Raw genomic sequence first — 20897 nt, 5'->3', positions numbered from 1 at the left:
TGTGTGTGTGTGTGTGTGTGTGTGTGTGTGTGTGTGTGTGTGTGTGTGTGTGTGTGTGTGTGTGGCATCACAGCACTGACTGATAACTGACTGTAATCTGATGGACCATGTTGAGCTGCCTCTTTGCCCATGTGCGTCCAGGTTGCCCTAACAACTTTTGCCGTGTATGTGACTGTGGATGAGAACAACATCCTGGATGCGGAGAAGGCCTTTGTGTCGCTCTCGCTCTTTAACATCCTCAGGTTTCCTCTCAGCATGCTTCCCCAAGTTATCAGCAGTATTGTTCAGGTTGGAACTTTTTCTTTTTTCTTTTCCTGTCTTTTCTGCATGTGTTTGTTTACAGACTTCATTAAGTGCCTGTGTGTTTATTCTGTGTCACAGGCCAGTGTCTCACTGAAGCGAATCCAAGGTTTCCTGAGTCATGATGAGCTGGACCCGAATTCAGTAGACAGAAAGAACACAGCCACAGGTAAAATTAAACACTAAACATTTCTCATGTCATTGCACGTGCTTTAAACAGACTTAAATGACTGCAGGAGACCTACCTTGAGAAAATATTTTGTTATTATATGTCATCATTCCATTGTGTAAACTCTATAGGCGCTGTAAATTCAAGGCTTTATGGCAAGGTTACTACTATCCACCTGTACCTTTCACCCAGTGACTAATAGCCTGAAGCTTTTGGATGACTAACCCATAAATTCCACCGGGCACAGCTATGCCATGTTCACAGTGCTTGCAATTCCACCAGACGTGCTGTGGCGCGTTTCAGAAGCGTCCCAGAAGCAGCTCTCCAATGTGCTCCATAGAGAATTTGCTGCCAGTCTATTTTTGACAGACAAGCGCAGAGCAGGCAGGAAGTCACACACAGGAACACCATGTAGAGTCTGGGAAATTTTCAAAATAAAGCTCCCGATCATACATCAACAATAAATACAATTAAAACAACAATACAATAAAAGAAAGAAAACGTATTACTATATAGCCTACTTATCAATGGTAGAAGCACAAATATCAAGCAATAATGACCAAATCAGTGAAATCTGAAAAGTCAACAAAATCAGTCAGGCAAAACGCTTCTGAAACATTCTCAGTGGGGTTTGAAGCTGTGTTGAGGGCGGGACAAAAACATGTCACAGCTGGAATGTGACACGGCTGCGCCCAGTGGAATCTGCAGGTAATAGTTAAAACATGCCTGTCAGCCTTTTTTCCTGTCAGACTCTATCACACTGTCACCAGCTCAAAAGCTGCTGAAAACAAATTCACATGAGATTGTGTTGCCCAACAGAGTATTCAGTGGCTGTCATCAACGGGAAATTCACCTGGGCTAAAGAAGATCCTCCTGTTCTGCACAAGTATGTCATGAATCTTTTTCCTGTCAAGTGACATTTCAGTTTTTGTAACATCCTTTGAGGGCAATACTGAATTATCCAATGTATGTATATCATGTCATGCTGTTGGTTGTCAAGCATCAGCTGGTTCCACGTTAAAAGGCTTATCAGATATGTTCAGTTCCTTTTGGGTTTTTTTCATGCCCTGAAACCTCTCACCAAATACTTGAAGGAGCTTGCACACTCAGCAGCATATTCAGATGTCAGAGCAGAGTATGAAAATACCGTGTTTCTCTTTCCAGTTGCACTTGCTACAACTCTAATTTTGCTTCAAATGATTTCACATTTGAAAGCAGAGAGCTGAAAAGCTGGCTGGAGCTTGAGGTACAGCTCTGAGAGGGTCTTGGTAATGTTTACCATGAAGGCCAAATCACACTGACACTAGCTATCAATAATGCCTGGATCAGACTACACGAATCTAGCCTGATTTTGAGACAGTTGTGTTGTGGCCGACCAATTACCAGCATCGTGGCAAATCGTGAATTAGATGTCAAGTGTGACATGCTAAATGACCTGTTGTGCAGCGTCTGGGACGCTCCACGACACCCTAATTCAAAGACTAGCATGTCAGAATTTTCTTGTCTCGACATGCCGAGTGTGACATCTCCCACGACATGTTCCTGAGCTTTTACCAATCAGGTGGTCTCTGCAGAGGGCAGTCAGGTAACCATGGTGAAGAGGAGGAGGAGGGATGCTGAGGTTACGAGTCAAAAAAGACAAATGTTGGCGAGAAATAGCGAAAGCACTTCATCAACCTGGCAAGTAGCTGCTGTGCTGTCATCACATTATCCCTGGTCCTAACATCAGGCATATGCTTATCATTAGTAATTCCAGATCAAACATTACAGAAGCCTGTTTGATACAGCAGCACAGCCAAGACTGCTCGCCGGCCCTGTGATCTGACATTATATCTGACACGGTGACCATCGTCAGTGACAAAAAAATCACGTAGTCTGATCCAGGCAGTTTCCACTTTTTCTGGTGCTAGCAGCTCCACAGCAGCAACAAATTCTCCTTCTGAATGAGGTTTCAGTTTGTTAGCTATTAGCTCACTCACCACAAAACTTGCCTGCAGACCACTGTCTCTGTCATAATGTGTGAAAGCTGCTTGTTAGCCACCCAAACTCCACTGAAGAACGTTAAGACTCAGACAGAGCAGCAGGTTCCCCAATCCTGCACTGTGTGTGTTTGTCATGCCTGAGGCTATTCTTAAAACATGTGAATCTTGACTTTGTTTGTAGTATTAACGTGATGGTGCCCCAGGGCTCCCTGTTGGCAGTGGTGGGTCACGTTGGCTGTGGGAAGTCCTCCCTCATCTCTGCGCTGCTGGGTGAAGTGGAGAAACTGGAGGGAGAAATCTCCGTTCAGGTAGGACTTCATGTTTTGTAGAAAATACAAGCCTGGAGCATACTACTTTATCTTTATGTTGCTTTCACTCAATATTTTTATGTGAACAGTGGATCAAATGACCACGTCATTGTGATGAACCCCACAGAGAATTATCACCTGACACTTTGCAGTTCAACTCAGCTCTAAGGAGCATTTTGTGTTTGGTTTTAGTTACATCACTGTGAGGGTTTACGGGAGCAGCAGATAGCTGTTTTTTAAACCCACTGTTGGTGCTGGTGATCATAATTTACCAGCATATATATATATCCATCCATCCATTATCTATACCGCCTATCCCTTTCGGGGTTGCGGGGGGCTGGAGCCTATCCCAGCTACAATGGGCGAGAGGTGGGGTACACCCTGAACCGGTCGCCAGCCGATTGCAGGGATATATATATATATATATACATATTAGTGCTGTCAATCGGTTAAAATATTTAATCCCGATTAATTGCATAAATGTCATTAATGTCATTAATCGCAAATTAATCGCACATTTTTATTTATTCTAAATGTCCCATTAATTATCATTTTAATACTGTTATCATATGGAAAAGTGGATAGGCTTGCTTTGTGCAAATGTTTTTTATTGAAAACAATGTGTAGTGTTATATTTCACACTAACATTCTCACTTTGAGCAGTCATTCACATTAGAATGAATCAAATCTCACACAATTTAACACTGTCAATAAACAGATGACAAAAAATAAATACTTGGTTACAAAAAAGCCCCTTCAACAGCCCTTTCTAAGGGATCAAAAAAGGGTGATACAAAATAAAGTTACAAAGTGTACATCATTGTAAACTAGGATTCAGCCTATAATGCAGTTAAACCATGGCTTAAACTTTCCTTTCTTTAGTTTCCTTTGAACATGCAGTCAGACTATACTGCTCTTCTGTTTATTCACCAGAGGCTGATCAACGCAGCCTCTTATTTCTCTCCAGAAACAATGAACATTACTTGGCTATGGCTGCAGTAAGCTTGTTCTTAGTTGCGGTATCCATATGCCTCTGTCCAAACTTTGGTCTTGTCAGTCGACCCATCTGGCAACTTTTTGAAACTAAACTTTCTATCAGAAACTAAACTTTCTATCAGTGGAAGTGGTAAAGAGAAGTGTTGGCCTCTCTCTTCAGGGGTCAGTGGCATACGTACCTCAGCAGGCCTGGATACAGAATGCCACCCTGCGGGACAACATCCTGTTTGGGAGACCCTTCAATGAGCAGAAGTATCACTGTGTACTTGATGCCTGTGCCTTAACTCCTGACCTGGAAGTGCTGCCTGGAGGAGACATGACTGAGATTGGCGAGAAGGTACTGAGTAACAACTTTTTTATTTATTTTTTTTTCTATTTCCAGGTGTCAGCTCTGGTTCTGGTTTCCTTTCAGCAATACTTGATGTCTGTCAGTTCTTAGTTTGGTAGAAATGTTTCCACAATTTTAGGTTATGTCTTGAGAAACAACATTTGTACTTGCTAATATGCTACTGAAAAAGTCACATGGTACATTGGCCAATAGTCATTTAAGTAATTTAAGCAGTTTTGATGATCCTGCAGGGCATCAACCTCTCGGGTGGGCAGAGACAGAGGGTGAGTCTGGCCCGGGCTCTGTACAGTGACGCTGATGTCTACCTGCTGGATGACCCGCTGTCTGCTGTGGACTCCCATGTGGCCAAACACATCTTTGACAACCTCATTGGTCCAGAGGGGGTGCTAAAGGGAAAGGTGAAGGGAGAGTAAATTGAGGTTTTCATCTTTTTTGTGATATAAAAAGCCCCTGTAAACTACACTGGAGAGGTAAATGATCTACAATGTAGGGTTAGTAAATATATATTTACCTTTAGTCCTTGTGCTCTTCGCTGCATAAACCTATCAGGAATGGGGTCCTCTGAGTCTGAACAACTCTCTGTTTCAGGCTTGTGTAGCTCAGAGTAGGAGCATTTTTATCCACGCTAGTGCCATTGCTCCATGGACAGCAATGTCCATCTTTGGTTGGTCTTTCAACCACTTTGGTCCAGACTGAAATATCTGAACAGCTATTGATATGAAATGCAAAAGGATTCCCACCCCGCTAGCATAGCTGTAGACTGTGTATTGAAAGGAAGAAAAGGAAATGGCATCTTATCTGCTTACCGGAAAGGAAGCTGCATCTTTATCAGTTTATTACATGTTGGCTTTTATATTTATTACACCAGTTTCTGATACAGCTGTTTGAGTTCCTGTGTGACTAGATTCTGTTGGGAAATGTCTTTGAAGTTAAGCTGGTTGTGAAAGGTTTGCCTGTGTTCGAATGTGGGCTTTGTTTAAATGTTGAGAAATATGTGTGTAGTTTACTGTATAAGATAACAATGTTTCTTTTGTTGTTTGACTCCAGACACGTATTCTAGTGACACATGGCATCAGCTTCCTGCCTCAGGTGGATAACATTGTGGTGATGGTGGAGGGCAGGGTGTCAGAGATGGGCTCCTACCAGGAGCTGCTCAGTCAGAACGGAGCCTTCTCAGAGTTTCTGAGGAACTATGCCCTGGAGGACATCATGGAGGAGGACGAGTCCACTGGTAGAGCATCTCTTCTTCTGCACTTTTATTATTCTCATCAGCATCTCATCTTATTGTAATGGTAGCTTTGAAAAAGCTGTGTAACATAATGCTAACAATGCTTTCACAGATGAGTTAATCGAAAATGAGGAATTGTTCCCTGACGATGCCCTGAGCAACCATACAGACATGGTGGACAATGAACCAGTGGTCAATGAAGCAAAGAGAAATTTCATGAGGTAGAGCGAATATTTTAAATTTTGAGATTAACAACCTTAAAGGCTAGTTAGTATATTAGAGTTCTTCAAATGTTCTTTTCTTTGGATAAGATTAGGCTCAGGGGAGTCATTTTTCTAATTCACTTCTGACTGAACTGAATATTCTTATTTAGTCATTCAACACACATATAGCAGACGTGCTCTTCTGGTGGGTTTTTTGTATGTGGCATCTTCCAAATATGCGCAATACATATATTGATACTAATTTCTCTCCGTTTATAGGCAGCTCAGCATCATTTCAGCAGATGGGGAGAAGCCTAGATCCCGCTCAGTGAGGAGACACGGCTGCAGCCAGAGAAAAGCTTCAGAGCCACAAGAGAAGCAGAAATCACATGAGACGGAGAAACTCATCCAGGCAGAGACTACAGAAACAGGCAGGGTCAGTCCATCTAATCTCCTCTCGTGGAAATATGTGCACCTTTAATCACAGGGGAAGCACTGGTGTCATCAAATGATCTTATTTATAAAGAACAGTACCTCCAAATTTGTATTTCTTTGTCATTACATCCTTAAACAAAAACACTCCTCCTCTATAATATTGCAGTATCACAATATTATGTTTTTATTGTTTTATAGAAACATAAATCCACAAAGTGAAAATATATACATAAACATAACTATGATTTTTTCACCTTTTTCACTTGCCTTTCTGAGCTGACCTTGTCTAAACTGTTCTATCGCTCCTAACCAGGTGAAGATGAAGGTGTACGTTGAGTACGCCAAGGCGGTGGGACCTCTGCTGTCTGTGTTCATCTGTTTTCTATACGCCTGCCAGAGCGCTGCAGCCATCGGAGCAAACATCTGGCTCAGCCAGTGGACCAATGACGCCTCGAAAAATCAGACTCAGGAGAATGTTCATATGAGGGTGGGGGTGTACGCAGCACTGGGCATTGCACAAGGTAAGAATCACTGAGTGTCACAATAAGCACTGAATGATGGTCATTTTAAAGTTGAACCCCTTGTAATTCTATGCATTTGTTGTTTTCTACAAATAATTCAGTAGAATATGCATTTGCAAAGACGTGCAAACTGTGCTTTCTGGTTTAATGTGCTGCCACATGGTGCTAAAATCATTTTTGAACCTGAACAGCTGCTTTAACTCCATGCTGCCACTTCCACCCACACAGCTTCTTGTTGCAGAGGTCGCTGGAATTAACTAAATGTATTTGATTTGCAGACAGTTAAAAGGTCTCCTTTTATACAGTAAGCTGTCTGGAGAGATTCTTTCAGCAAAAGTACATTCACCAAACATGGCTTTAATACACATCAGCATGTAACAATTAGTATGCATTGTTGTTGTTTGCTGGTTTTTGTTTGCTGAATGCGTGGAGGCTGCTCCTTTAACAGTTTCATCTCTACATTCAGGACAGACGCTGCCTGTGTTCTACTAGTGATTCCATTGCGTTCTCATTCCATATTAAAACTTTCCTCTCAAATATCTTTTTCCTCCACTCCTACTCCTCTGGTTCAACCCCACCTCAGGTATCCTGGTCATGATGTCTTCCTTCACACTTGCCATGGGGAACATCGGCGCAGCCAGGAAGCTGCACTATAATCTCCTCGTCAACAAACTTCACACGCCGCAGTCTTTCTTTGATACCACACCTATAGGACGAATTATCAACCGCTTCTCCAAGGATGTCTATGTCATAGATGAGGCTCTTCCAGCCACCGTTCTCATGTTACTGGGCACCGTCTTCACATGTCTCTCCACCATGATAGTTATCCTTTCCAGCACACCCATCTTTGCCGTTGTCATAGTGCCGCTGGCTTTCATATACGTCTTTGTCCAGGTACTCCGGAAAATATTGCTAATGTGCCAGATGACTCTCTGTTCCTCTTTTCTTTGCAAAGTTGTGACTCTTCCTCTTCCTGGAATGGCGTGCCGCATGCATGTTGACGCAGCAGCTTTTTGTAACCTTTCAGTTTTGGCCTTTGTTTCTCCGTAGCCTGTGATGTTGTCCATATGAGCGGCTGGGAGTATCTTCTTTTCAGTCATAAATTTTCTTCGCTCCCTCCGCAGCCAAAACACCTCCTGTCCTGCTCACAGTCAGCTTACACACACACACGCACGCACGCACACACACACACACACACACACACACACACACACACACACACACACGCACACACACACACGCACGCATACTCATAAAGACATGTAGACTGTCATGTTTAGAAATACAGTCGGCTCCATTATGCACATAATATACTGAAGTCACTTTAATGTACAACCTGATCTGAGAGCACCATTTATGTTAGGAACCAAAAGTAATGTTGCTCAGTCTTTAGTGATCTATAACCTCCCTCTAGTGGTAGACAAGTGTTAATACAGCTTGGATATAGTTGATTTAATGCCCCTTTGATGCATGTCAGTGAGGCTAACTGCAGGATGTCAGGATTTGTTTTAGGTATTAAAATGTGTAATGGCTGGTTAAGTAACAGGCAGTTTGTGTGTAACAAGTTCCTCCGGTTCTTGGAAGACTTCAGAGATTTCCCTCTCTGTTTTTAAGCCTTTCAAAGGTTTTGATATGAATATTTAGTGGTTTATAGTCAAGGGTTAGGCTTTGATTAAATATATCTATAATATCTATAAAAAACAGTCGTGGCACTTTAAATGAAGCAGAGAAGGAGAGTAATACACATCCAAAGACTTGACGTCTCCATAAGTAACTGTATATAAATTATGATAAGATGAATTAGAAATAAGCAGATTTTCTGTTGCATATAGGTGTAATACTGACACCCGAAGAAAGGTTTAAAACCAATGCATCACTCACAGTTTAGAATTAGGTTTGAGAGATTTTCCATTTATTCTTCTAAACATTCAGGATACTCAGTGCAACACTGACCCGTAGATATTTGTCAGCTTCCTGATTGTAAGCACAGCTCTGGTATAACTGAGGTGCAGTTGTATGAGAAGTGTGGTTTGTATGAGGGATGCACTGACCCAGTCCACCTGATGAGTATCAGACATGATGTGACCAATGTAATTGAATACAATTTTTTCTTCAGTGTCATTATGAAATTTGGTATTTCCGTTACATTCATTCAGTTATGGCATGCTGCAGGCCACAGTAATCCCTGGCCTCATGTTGCCTGAAAATGATTTATGTGATTGATAAGTTTCATGTCCTTTGGGGAAAAAAAATGAGCACTGGTATTGTGTTAGTACTTGCCTGCAGCATGTCATTTCCTATCAACACTACTCTCTTCAACTTGAAGCGCAGCACAGCCATTGCTACAATATATTTACTGCAAACGTGTGGCATCCACAGGAGGTAGATGACTTCCTCTTGGGTTGAATTCACATTTGTGGATATAATCAAAGTACCTGTGGGTGGCCATGTAATGTTACAACTGATGAGGCATGCAGTGATAGATGGAGATAAGAGTTTATTTTCTGGTACCAAAGTTGTACCACATGATTTGTACTGAAGCCTCTCTGCTTTTAGGGATGTGTGTTGGCACACAAGTGATGCATCTTATGCTTTCTGTTTAAGTGGAGGGCACACATTGTAAATATTAGACATGGTAATTAGCTCGAGCTTTAATAACCACTGTGGCAGCACACACAAAAAGAAAGAAAGCCCAAAACTAAAAAATGAAAAAGAAAACAACCTCCACTTTGTCTTGTTTTCAGTCTCAGTAAGGTGTTTTAAAAGCTACAATCATGTACCAAATGTGACTTTGTGAAACCTGCAATGACAGTGGAAGTTGCCAATAGACATTAGGAACAGGTCCTAATCTATTTAACACAGGTGTTGTTGTGTTGTCACACTTGACCCCTCCCCCTCCCCTGTCTCGCAGGTGTGCTGTTGTTGGTTAACTGCCTGTTGTGCCGGGCCTACAGTATGCTGCGAGCAGCCAAGCTCATGCACCGCAACATGCTTCAGGGGGTCCTGCGAGCTCCGCAGGCCTTCTTCGAGAGCACCCCCACTGGGCGGTTACTAAACCGCTTCAGCAAAGACATGGATGCTATAGACTCCCACATCCCAGACAATATTGACATATGGATGCGCACTTTCTGGTACACACTGAATGTGCTGCTCATATGCTCTGCCCTCACCCCAATGTTCCTCATAGTCATAGCCCCATTAATGGTGTTCTATTGGTGGGTTCAGGTAAATAGGAAACGAGTCTGCTAACTCATTAATACAACATGCATGTTGAAGAGTGTTGTTGAGTGTGTGTGTGTGTGTGTGTGTGTGTGTGTGTGTGTGTGTGTGCTGGTAGACTGTTGCTTGTGGTTGAGGCACTGATCACTGCTGTTCTACTGCTGTAGGTGCAGTGTTGTTTGATATCTGCTAGTCCAGTAGTCATAGCTGGCAGGAGCCTCAGTGGCTCAGTGACCAGTCTGTAGTTTTAGACAGTGGAAGCACTAGTCAGCAGCACTGCTTTGTTCAGTTGGTGACACCAATAATCTTTTAACATTATACTATGAAGTTCAATTTGAATATATTTTTTTATGTTTGGCAAGTTAGAATTCTAGTTATATGACATAAATCCTCAGAAGCAGGGCTGCTCTGGAGGCAGAAATAATCTCACTAGTTATACTGCATGTGCAGATTCATCTCCTTCATACAGGGAGTACAGTGTCCAGTCAGACGTGAGCTTGTCTGTTGCTTTGCTACTCAACTGCCTGCTAACTGAAAGATATCTTTCTGTAGCCCACCCAGTCTCTCTCTAACCATACTTACTGCTCTGTTGGGATCTCGGTTGCCAGGAGGGACCTCTCTGCCAGATCACTACAATAACTTCAGCACTCTGAGGTTTAATGCGGTTATTCCTGCCACAGCAGCAGCTCTGTCTGACAGCAGTTGATAATGGTGGTGTGTGTACTGTTTTAACAAAGTATGATCGTGCTCGTATGGTATCATTGTGAGACTAACAGTTTTTGAGTGTAGGGCATCAGATTTAAGTCATTTAACAGCCATTTTAGATCTACTGTAGTGATCAAAACACAATCCTGTCCCTCACCTCAAGATGGCACAGTTTGACATATTTCTGTAATTACAGCTGGTTAAAGGGGCACTCCACCAGTTCTACACATGAAGTTCTGTTTACTGGTCACAAGGAGTAATAAGCCTTTGAAAATAGTTGTACAATATCGTCTGTGGGGCTCAGGGGGGAGCTCTCCAAACTCTGAAAAAAATAACCCAGGTCACCAGGGTTATCGCACCTTTAGACTTTATTTAGACTTTTTTTTCTTCAGTTTTCTTTCTTTATTTATTTGTAATAGAAAGTCTGCATTACAAACTGCAGGTGTGGGATTTGAAAGCATCCAGTGACTTAGTCTGTGAATCCCCCAACTTAATGGAAGTGACTTACTTGTTGGAGTAGCCCTTAAACACGACTGGGTAGAGATCATACAACGTTAGCTCTTTGGCAAGTTAAACAATCAAATTATTATTCCTTCCATCTTTTATTCTATCTGTTCATTTTATAAACATACTTGCACTTATAAATCTATCTATCATCAGTCACAAAGAGACGTTAAAGAGACTTTAGAGCATGGGGTGTTTAGGGTCTGTGTGCTCACCTTTAATATTTACTGTATGCTAATTGGACCTCCAAATGGCTAAAATCAGCTGTGTTGACATAAGCTAATATTATTCTTCTGGCTTTGTAACAGCATCCATCCTGCATGGCCTCTGTCTTTGCAGCATCTTTTCTCTATCTTACTGTCGGAGAGGCTTCTGTTTGAATGATACATGTCAAGATTCTGCAAATGAAATCCAATCCACTCACTATATCAATATCATGACACATATATAGCAGATAATATGGGAAACTAAGATTTTAACACTTTCCAAGTAATTTAGTTTTTTATTAGGCTATAAATTTGATTTTAATGCAAAAATATGTGTGATGAAAACAAAACACCTGCAGTTTAACATCAATGAATAGCACACATTTTATTTAAAGGGCAAGGCATTCTCATAACTCAAGTTAATACAGGAGAAATTGATTGTCGACTTTGCATGTCGACTTTGAACTCACCACCTCTGAGGAGCTTGTGTAACATTAGCTGGCATCCTATCAAAAATGCGTAAATTGGAATATCAAATGAGCACTGCAGATGTTTTGTTCACACAGGCTTTCTTCATTACTCTGTGTGCGTGCGAATGTGTATGCGTGTGGGCTCATCTGTGTGCATCACAATTATTTTTGAAAATCTGAGCATCTGTGACGTCCTGTTAAGTTGTAATGTTGTTTTTGTTTCTCAACCCCTGTAGAGATTTTATGTTGCGACATCTCGACAGCTAAAGCGTCTGGAGTCAGTCAGCCGCTCGCCCATATACTCCCATTTCTCGGAGACCGTCACTGGCACTAGTGTAATCCGAGCCTATGGCAGACAGTCTGCCTTTGTTCTGATGAGTGATATGAAAGTGGATGACAACCAAAAGAGTTACTACCCTGGTATAGTGTCCAACAGGTAAGTGCCCTGTTTCAGCTTAGCAGAACAGCAGCTGTGTTCCAGTATTGTGATAAAACTTTGTATCATCTTTTATCCATCTGTCACAACCACTGCTGGGATGGATGAGGAATAGTTTGACATCTTAGAGAATACACTTATTCACTTTCTTGACGAGAGTTACATGGGGTCATATCTCTATAATATAATGGCACAACCCCCCATAAAACCACAACTTTAAAAGAACTGTTTACACTTTGGTGTTAAACATGACATAACACACAAACTATAGCATGCTAAATAGTGAGCTTAGGTGGCGCATCCTGACATGACAGTTGTATCAATCTCCTCATCCGACTCAGCAAAAAAGCACAAGTGTATTTTCCAAAATTTCAGATTATTCATTGAAGACAGTCTCCTTGTTGGTTTATCAATGGCAATATTGAACAGGCTTCTCTTGCTGGTATATTTTATCATGTTAAATATGGCTGTCAGTTTTCATTTAGTGCTTATATTAATTCATTAAATTGCATAAGAATCTTACAGTTACTACTACTTTTTAAGAATTTTGGTCAAAATCTCTGCATCAATTCAGATTTATGTTGCACTCACAAATCTGAGTCGGAGAATTCGGATTCATTCCATATGCAAAAAGATGGAGCCATAATTCAAATTGAAATAAAAACCCTTTGTTTGCATTTTCATGTTAAATTGATCATATTTTCTGCCATATTCACAGTGAATTTTGAAGAGCATTTTTATATTGACTTTTCATCTACAAGAGCAAGTTAAGGATAAATAACTGAAGTGGCTCTCGCAACATTGGTATTTTCATTGGTCCAGTCCAGTTGATCTCATGTCATCATGTTGCTCTCATGAAGTCAATATGAAATCCAGTTGCCTTGTGTTTTTTTTAATCTGGCAACTGATAATATAATATTGATTTCCTGTAAATACAATAAGTAATCAAACAAACTCCAGGCTCATATTGACAAATGAAAGCTTCAGCACATGTAAACTGCCATTCCTATCAGACCAGTGACCAAGTAAAGAAGGCGAAAGATGGAAAGAAAAAAAAAGAAAGGAAAAAGAAAACATTTCCAAACTGGAACATATCTGCTGCCAGATGTTTCACTGAATAAACATACACCAGAGTTTCAAGGACTCACTGCAGAGTTAAGAGCTCACTCAGCTAAACAGCAGATAGTGTATAAACTCACCTGCAGTAAACATGATTTCTCTTACATACCTCGCAAAACTACAGCACAACTCCCATCTCTTCTTGCTCCACTTAAGACAGCAGGCACTGACCGCTAATAGCAGGTGTTACTGAAACCATTAACAATGACTCTGTTCCAAATGTCCCAGTAAGCTGTGCCAGTGATCCAGCTGGCACAACATCAGGCCCTGGAACATTTAAGATCATACAGCCAACACACACCTGTGCTTTTCCTGCTATGGCACGTTAGAATATCTGCTGTGAAAAGAGTTCAGAATAATTCATAGCATGTGAAAACAAACTAATCATTATTTTGTTTATCAGACATTCATTTGCAATCAGTGATGTCACCACAGGTGCTTTCAATCAGCAATCAAAACACATGCTGTGACATCACTAACTTATGTGTGACTACAAGTGCAACATGCCTAAAAATATGTGACTTAATGCTAACCTATCCCATAGTTTGATATGGGTGCACTTAATTACATATTTATAGCAGAAGAAGAGTTCCTCAGCTCTCCATCAGCCCTTACTTCTTCTGACTGTCACCCTGCTGTAACACTTCACTGTGACACACTGTTTGTCATCCAGGTGGCTCGGAGTGCGCATTGAGTTCATTGGGAACTGCATTGTGTTGTTCGCCGCACTGTTTGCTGTGACTGGAAAGGAGAATCTGAACCCCGGCCTTGTGGGTCTGTCTGTGTCCTACGCTCTACAGGTACGCTACAAACGACTGTAATGTAATCCATCTGTAGCATTTGGCTATTTGCATGACAAATGACAGCTGAGGTTCGTTTCATTTTAAGAGTCCCAGCATAGATGGGTAAGTTAGTTCCATACGGCGTATATATGTTCCCAGTGATGATTTAGATTTTAAAATGGGTGTTGTTGAGTCATGTTGAGATTACAGATACCTTCAGTATTTTTCAGTTGACGGTGCACTAATCGTTTTTATATCAGCAATGGTTAATTATGGGTAATGTCAAAGGGGTCATTTTGGCTTTTGTACAGTAGCTTGTTGTTTTGGTTTTCCAGCTGCAAACTCTGCTCTCTTCAACCTCATTTCCAACGGCATGCATCGGTTTTTAGAAAGAAAAAAATTTTAACCCATTGGGTACAACAAGTCCAGGACTAACCAACTAAACAGCAAACAATATTAAAGCAGCAGATATTTAACACTATCAGTTCTATAAAACTGGTGTTACTGTTAAAATATTTCTTCACACAGATGAATTGGCAGTGTTTAGGTTGGTTTGCTTACTGCTAGAAGTTAGAAATTTCAGCCATTTATCCACCACTTTTAGCTCTCTCTCCCTTTAGTGTATATACCTTTAACTATCTGTTTCAAATGTTCATATTTTTAGCCAACAGCTTAGACCACTGCATCCGCTTGCTAGTGTTTCCTCACATTTTACAGCTGATTTAATATGTGAATTAGTTTAGGTTCTCCACAGTCTTTCCCTGTACCCCCAGGCAACAACAGACATGTGTACAGGTGATCACTGAAATCATTTAAAGACCTTAAAGACTTTAAAGACCTTTAAAGCCTGTGCTGTTTCTGTAGGTGACCATGTCTCTGAACTGGATGGTGCGAATGTCTTCAGATCTGGAGAACAACATAGTAGCAGTGGAGAGAGTGAAGGAGTACTCTGAGACCAAGACAGAGGTGTGTGTGTGTGTGTGTGTGTGTGTGTGTGTGTGTGTGTGTGTGTGTGTGTGTGTGTGTGTGTGTACTTCTGTCCCTTTCTGATATTCCACAGAAGCTGAAGTTGGACTGTGCATGTGTTTGCTTTCAAAAGTAAAATAGTGTTGGCTTTGTTCTGCAGTTAAAAACTAGGGATTTACTGCTGCCAAGTCATGTTCTCAAACAACACAGGACCTATAAACTATAACTAGATCCAGAAATGTTAGATTACCTGGTGCCAACGAGGGCCCCTCTCATACATACAAACAGGGCGTTTGTACTGTACACAGTGTACTTTTTCAGCAGCCATCACAGTATGTGCCCCTTCTGTAGCTGGTATAGCTGTTAGTGAAAGTCTTTGTTTGGAGCATCCACTGTGTCCCAGTGGTGAAATAAATGTCTGGCAGCTCTGAGTGACTGTGCACACACAGAGGTCCAACCCGCTGAGTGTTTAGAGTGATAAACAAATCAGTGCTGCTGAAAGCCAAGCAGGCTAATGAGTTGTTCAGAAAGTTTTCCTAGTCAGAAATGCTGCGTCCATGTTCACAGGCCCCATGGGAGGTGGAGGACAAGAAGCCCCCACCTGAATGGCCCATGGAGGGGAACGTGGAGTTCCACGACTACAGCGTTCGGTACAGAGAGGGCCTGGACCTCGTCCTAAAGAAACTCTCACTGAGTGTCAAAGGAGGAGAGAAGGTGGGGAGGGTGTGCTCAGCTGCTCAATCAGGACTAATGGGTCAACGGGGTGCCTTCACTAATCACAGCTCTGTGTACATTTCTGTGCAGATTGGTATTGTGGGTCGTACAGGAGCCGGAAAGTCCTCCATGACGCTCTGCCTCTTCAGACTGCTGGAAGCAGCAGCAGGAGAGATCACTATCGACGAGGTGAAGATTTCTGAGATAGGCCTGCACGACCTGAGGTCCAAACTCACCATCATTCCACAGGTACACGGCCCATTCACACACACACACACACACACACACACAAGAAGAGGGAGGGAAAACTTTGGCTTGACAGATATCAAATTTTAAAGCCTAGTCTTCTTTTTTTTTTTTTTTTTTAACTGAAGTTTCAAATATTTTATGCTGTTGATCCTACCACAGTTTTCTCCATAATATAATTCATGGCAGGATGAAAGCGACATTTATCAAATTGCACTTCAGGCAGTGGTTGTTGTCAACCTCTCTGAGACTGGAGCAGATGACAAATGAATGAAAAGTTTACTGCTGAAATGATCTTGGATAGTTGGAGTTATGTACTGGAACTGTTGGTTGGGAGCAGAGACTTCCTGGGGTCTCGCCATCATCGCGAGGCAGCAACTCCAGGAGGTCACTTGCTCAGCCAAGAAATTGTCCTCACACCTAAATCCCTGCAAAACCACAAATTGTTTAAGCTATCTATCTTTAGAGGTGCTGGTTAGTGGATTTTTTCCTTTTGACAGATCCAGACTAGCTGTAACTCTCGGTAAGAAAGACAACAATTATTCCTTTAAATATAGATGAGCCAGTCAACAGAAAATTAACAGAAAAAAAAAAGATTCTCAATAATCTTTATGTCAATGTAAATTGAATATTTTGGGGGTATTGAACTGTGACAAAACCAGTTTTTTGAACATGTCTCATTGGGCTCTGGGAACTTGTGATGGTATTTTTCATTATTTTCAGAAAAATTACCAGAGCATATGTAATATAGTGGGAAACTTGAATTCTATTGGTTTATTTTGCACATGAATAAAGGGTACTAAAACTACTACCAAGACACCACAACCAAAAGAATGCAGAAAATGTTGGAGGTGTATCTGTTTGTCTGTTAGACCCTCAAGTCTTTCCTCTGCCACAGGAGCCTGTGCTGTTCTCAGGCACACTGAGGATGAACCTGGACCCCTTTGAGAAGTACAGTGATGAAGAGGTGTGGAAAGCTCTGCAACATTCTCACCTCCACAAGTTTGTCAGCAACCAGCCCGCAAAGCTGGAGCTGGAGTGTTCAGAGGGAGGAGAGAACCTCAGGTATGCTCGGAGGAAAAGAGCTGCAGTAAGCCAGCTTTGGAATGAAAAGTTGCAGTTACCAGCCAATTTGAAGGTTTTCTGCAGCGCTGTGTTTCATGTGTTGTGTGCTGTTGTACTTACAGCGTGGGCCAGAGGCAGCTGGTGTGTTTGGCTCGAGCTCTCCTGAGAAAGACCAGGATCCTCATCCTGGATGAAGCCACAGCTGCTATTGACCTGGAGACAGATGATCTCATCCAGTCTACCATTCGGACACAGTTTGAAGACTGCACCGTCTTTACCATCGCTCACAGACTCAACACAATCATGGATTACACAAGGTTCAGTATATATTAATACCTGCTTTTTAGAAAAAAAAAAATATGTATACACACACACACACACACACACACACACACTCTACATAAAAGTGTCAGAATAACAGACTCAGAGTTATTATACTTTGTAAATCTTGTAAAGCCTGCTTTGACACTATGTACTTGCAGGTGAAATCATGCTACTGATGCACACTGAATTTGACAATATGCAACATATTTATAAGAAGGTGAACTTTAATCTCTAAATGCGTATGTAGATGCATTTAGCCTTTTAAATATCATTATGAAAACCATATAAGCTTTGTGAATGAATCATTCTCTCTGTTCTTGCAGAGTGCTGGTGTTGGACAAGGGACAGATATCAGAGTTCGACACTCCTACAAACCTCATATCACAGAGAGGAATCTTCTATGGCATGGCTAAAGATGCAGGACTCGTACAGTAGAACTGCCTTTTTGTCCCAGTGTTACAAACCAGGGTTGAGGATCAATCTGTCCAGGGTCAGGGTTAGTTCAGTCGGACTCTGAATTTCAAAGCTGGCAGTGGAACTGAAGAGTACCTTTTTTCTGAGCACTTACTGCTGGTTTTGAATTAAGCCTGAATTCCTTTGCAGACTCGGATCAGTTAGTGGTTGCAAACAGTTTGTCTGCACCCTCATCAGGACATAAACATACTCTTCTGTGATTGTCTTAAGTTTCTGGCACTGTGTTGTCCTGTGTGGGGAAGCACCATCTTTTTGGCATCTAAATAGTCAAAAACAAGCCATATGTGCAAGTACTCGTTGATCCAAGTCTGATCTTTAGTGCCTTCTGCCAGTGGGATGAAGAAAGCCAGTGAATGTATCATTTTGTAATTGGCTGTTTGCTGCGAAACAAAAAAAAGAAAGAAAAAAAGGGGGAACCATTTTATTTTTTCTACAAAGAAAAATACTGTGCCACTGTACTTTCCTCATAAGAAAAAACACATTTTTGTACTGTACCATTATTTAAGCTATCTTTTAAAGATTTGTTTTATCTAGGGAAGTTTGCTCAGTTAAATATGTGATTCTTTTGTGAACCAAATCTATAAAAACTTGAATTGTGTACCACCAAAATATGAAATATAAAAATGCCTTTATTAAGAAAAGGAAGAACAAAGTGTGCTGTCTTGAAATTTTCTGTTTTATTGCAAGAAGTAATAGATGTGTTAATTGAAGGGACACTCTATTATTTTTACACTTTAAGGTAAGTTTATAGTTATACGAAGTACCACTCGGGCTGTCTGACACAATGGGGCTTGGATTTTGAAAGATGCATTCAAAGCCTTTGTTTAACAATGATCCTGCATTCAAAATCCAACTTAAGTCAAGGTATCACCAGTAAAATGTACTGAAAGTATCAAAAGTATTAATTATCAAAAATGTGTTCATTTGTTTTTAAACCTCATTCTCCTAAAACAAGTGAAAAAAAACTCATCTGTTGCAGTGAGGATATTCTTTTTTTTTTTTTTTTTAAATCAACTTGTTTAAAGATGCAGTTTGTTACCCAGGAATTTAAAAACATAAAATACTTAAACAAGTTGCTTGCAATATTCTTGCAGCACTTATACATTTAGTTACTTTGCTTTAAACAAAATAAGAAAAAAAATACTTCAACTTCTATAATGTTTGAAAGTAAACTCTTAGTATGCAAAATAACTTAAGGTATCAAATATTTCCCTCTGAAATACAGTGGATTCTAAGTGTAAATTAGCAGAAAATTTAAATACTCAAGTAAAGTACCTCAATATTGCACTTTCCACCACTGCAATGAGCTGAATTAATCTATTAATGTTAATATTTGTTTTTATTCATCCATCCATTTTCTATACCCGACTATCCCTTTTCGGGGTTGCGGGGGGGCTGGAGCCTATCCCAGCTGTCAATGGGCTACAGGTACACCCTGAACCGGTCACCAGTCGATTGCAGGGCAACAAACAAAGACAGACAACCATTCACGCTCACACTCACACCTAAGGACAGTTTAGAGTCACCAATCAACCTAATGAGCATGTTTTTGGTCTGTGGGAGGAAGCCGGAGTACCCGGAGAGAACCCACGCATGCACGGGAAGAACATGCAAACTTCACACAGAAAGGCCCTGTCCGACCCGGGGATCGAACCGGCGACCTACCTGCTGCTCCACCGTGCCCTATTTGATTTTATATAGATGGAATTTTCACCAGCGGTGGCTTTCCAGACCAAGGACTAAATATGGCTGTCAGAAATTCCCGATGTCTCAGCCTCTTACTTGCACTTCTCAGTGGAAGGCTGACAGGGACAGTCTAGCAACAAGAAGTTCTCAACTTGCATTGTGGGAAACGTTAGCAAGACTATGTTTTTGAGTTTAACTCATTCCATGGATAAAAAATGTATTTGCTGATTCACTTTATTAGGTGCCAGACCTCAAAAGGGTAGAACCCTTGATGGAATTATTATTTTCCTGCAAAATATTTCTCAAATTTGCTGTGAAACTAGGCCCAATAACTGGAAGTGATGCCAAGTGCTTCCCAAGAAACATGAACCCAGTCACCCACATTGTGACACTGAGGTTAAGGCCCCTCACACTGCAAAGTGGACACACAGTCCAGCTCAATGTACTTGACAAAAAAGTCACTAGGAACATAGCAGTCTGCCCTTATTGTTATTTTTGTTTTGTTTTGTTTTGTTTTGTTTCGCTAATTCTCTTAAACTGAAGAACACCAAAGTGACATTTACTTATTGTATTTTCACTCTATCACCACCAGATTTGGTATACAGCATTATTTGATCGAGATAAACATTCATATTTAAATGTTCAACTTCGGTCAAAAAACATGGCCACCATCAACCAAAACATGTTGCAAAAGGAAGAGCTTAGCAGGAAAATGGCCATTTGTCCAGTCATCAAAAATGTACTTATATATCTTCAGACTGTCATTAGGAATAGGCCCACTGAAGCCTTTTTAACCTGACCCATAGGGGGCGCCACAAATACCAAAAATGTATACCTCAGTACCAGTGGACAGAATTTCACTCATTTAAGTGTACATGCTCAGGGGGCAAGTAACCAGAATCTGGTGCCATATTGATTGGTGCAAGTGGACATGGTCTATCACAGGTAAATCTTATCAGTTGTATTAAGTGACACTGAGAGATGCTGCTCTCAGAGTCACACTGCAGCCTTCAAAATAACCACAAAGTTGAATTATGTCTCTCTAGAACAGGTTTAAAACTAAACAGTCCTGGTGAGTAGACAATCTGAAATTTAAGAAACTGCAAATGAGGATGTAATTACTAAAAATATCCAGTAGAGTGCGCTCACAGTCAATCGGGTCTGCTAGAGGAAATTCTGTCTCCTGTCCCTTCACAAAAACCATGTCTGAGTGTCTCTATGACTCAGTCTACAATTCACTAATCCTGATGTTAGTGGACAGTCTTTATCTCTAATCTCTCACTTGGACTGACTCCAGGTCAGATCTGTGCAGAACGTGAAGTCGTCTTAAACACCAGCAGAAGTGCTGACATTAATGCAGTGTCAACAGATACCACAGACTAACATGACATTGCTCTATCTTAACTCCAGAAAAGGACAAACATGATTTCCAAATGTCCAACAATTCATTTAGCTGAGGGTCACATACTGTTCAAACCAACAAATGAACA

The 20897-nt window shown here is 41.1% G+C and overlaps 1 protein-coding gene across 8 annotated transcripts in view; it reads left to right on the top strand.

Moving 5' to 3' along the window:
• abcc3 (ATP-binding cassette, sub-family C (CFTR/MRP), member 3) overlaps nt 1-18388 on the top strand; it is a 50944-nt gene extending 32556 nt beyond the window's left edge. The window contains exons 13-31 of one of the 8 annotated variants that reach the window (XM_070991050.1): nt 142-288; nt 382-469; nt 1289-1355; nt 2633-2759; nt 3916-4092; nt 4335-4502; nt 5152-5335; nt 5445-5553; nt 5815-5971; nt 6284-6491; nt 9403-9716; nt 11832-12031; nt 13824-13950; nt 14797-14898; nt 15466-15612; nt 15703-15861; nt 16757-16923; nt 17046-17240; nt 17571-18388. In XM_070991050.1, coding sequence (XP_070847151.1) covers nt 142-288; nt 382-469; nt 1289-1355; nt 2633-2759; nt 3916-4092; nt 4335-4502; nt 5152-5335; nt 5445-5553; nt 5815-5971; nt 6284-6491; nt 9403-9716; nt 11832-12031; nt 13824-13950; nt 14797-14898; nt 15466-15612; nt 15703-15861; nt 16757-16923; nt 17046-17240; nt 17571-17682 — 2955 coding nt within the window. In that variant the 3' untranslated portion in view covers nt 17683-18388. Of the gene's footprint in view, nt 1-141; nt 289-381; nt 470-1288; nt 1356-2632; nt 2760-3915; nt 4093-4334; nt 4503-5151; nt 5336-5444; nt 5554-5814; nt 5972-6283; nt 6492-7074; nt 7693-9402; nt 9717-11831; nt 12032-13823; nt 13951-14796; nt 14899-15465; nt 15613-15702; nt 15862-16756; nt 16924-17045; nt 17241-17570 lie in introns of those variants that run through there. The other 7 variants (XM_070991052.1, XR_011603484.1, XM_070991055.1 and 4 more) reach the window with 7 other exon arrangements.
• Nucleotides 18389-20897: the final 2509 nt, after the last annotated feature.

Source organism: Chaetodon trifascialis, chromosome 21, assembly GCF_039877785.1.
Source record: "Chaetodon trifascialis isolate fChaTrf1 chromosome 21, fChaTrf1.hap1, whole genome shotgun sequence".
In the NCBI taxonomy this organism is placed as follows: domain Eukaryota; kingdom Metazoa; phylum Chordata; class Actinopteri; order Chaetodontiformes; family Chaetodontidae; genus Chaetodon; species Chaetodon trifascialis.
This window is presented reverse-complemented; position numbering and strand designations above follow the sequence as displayed.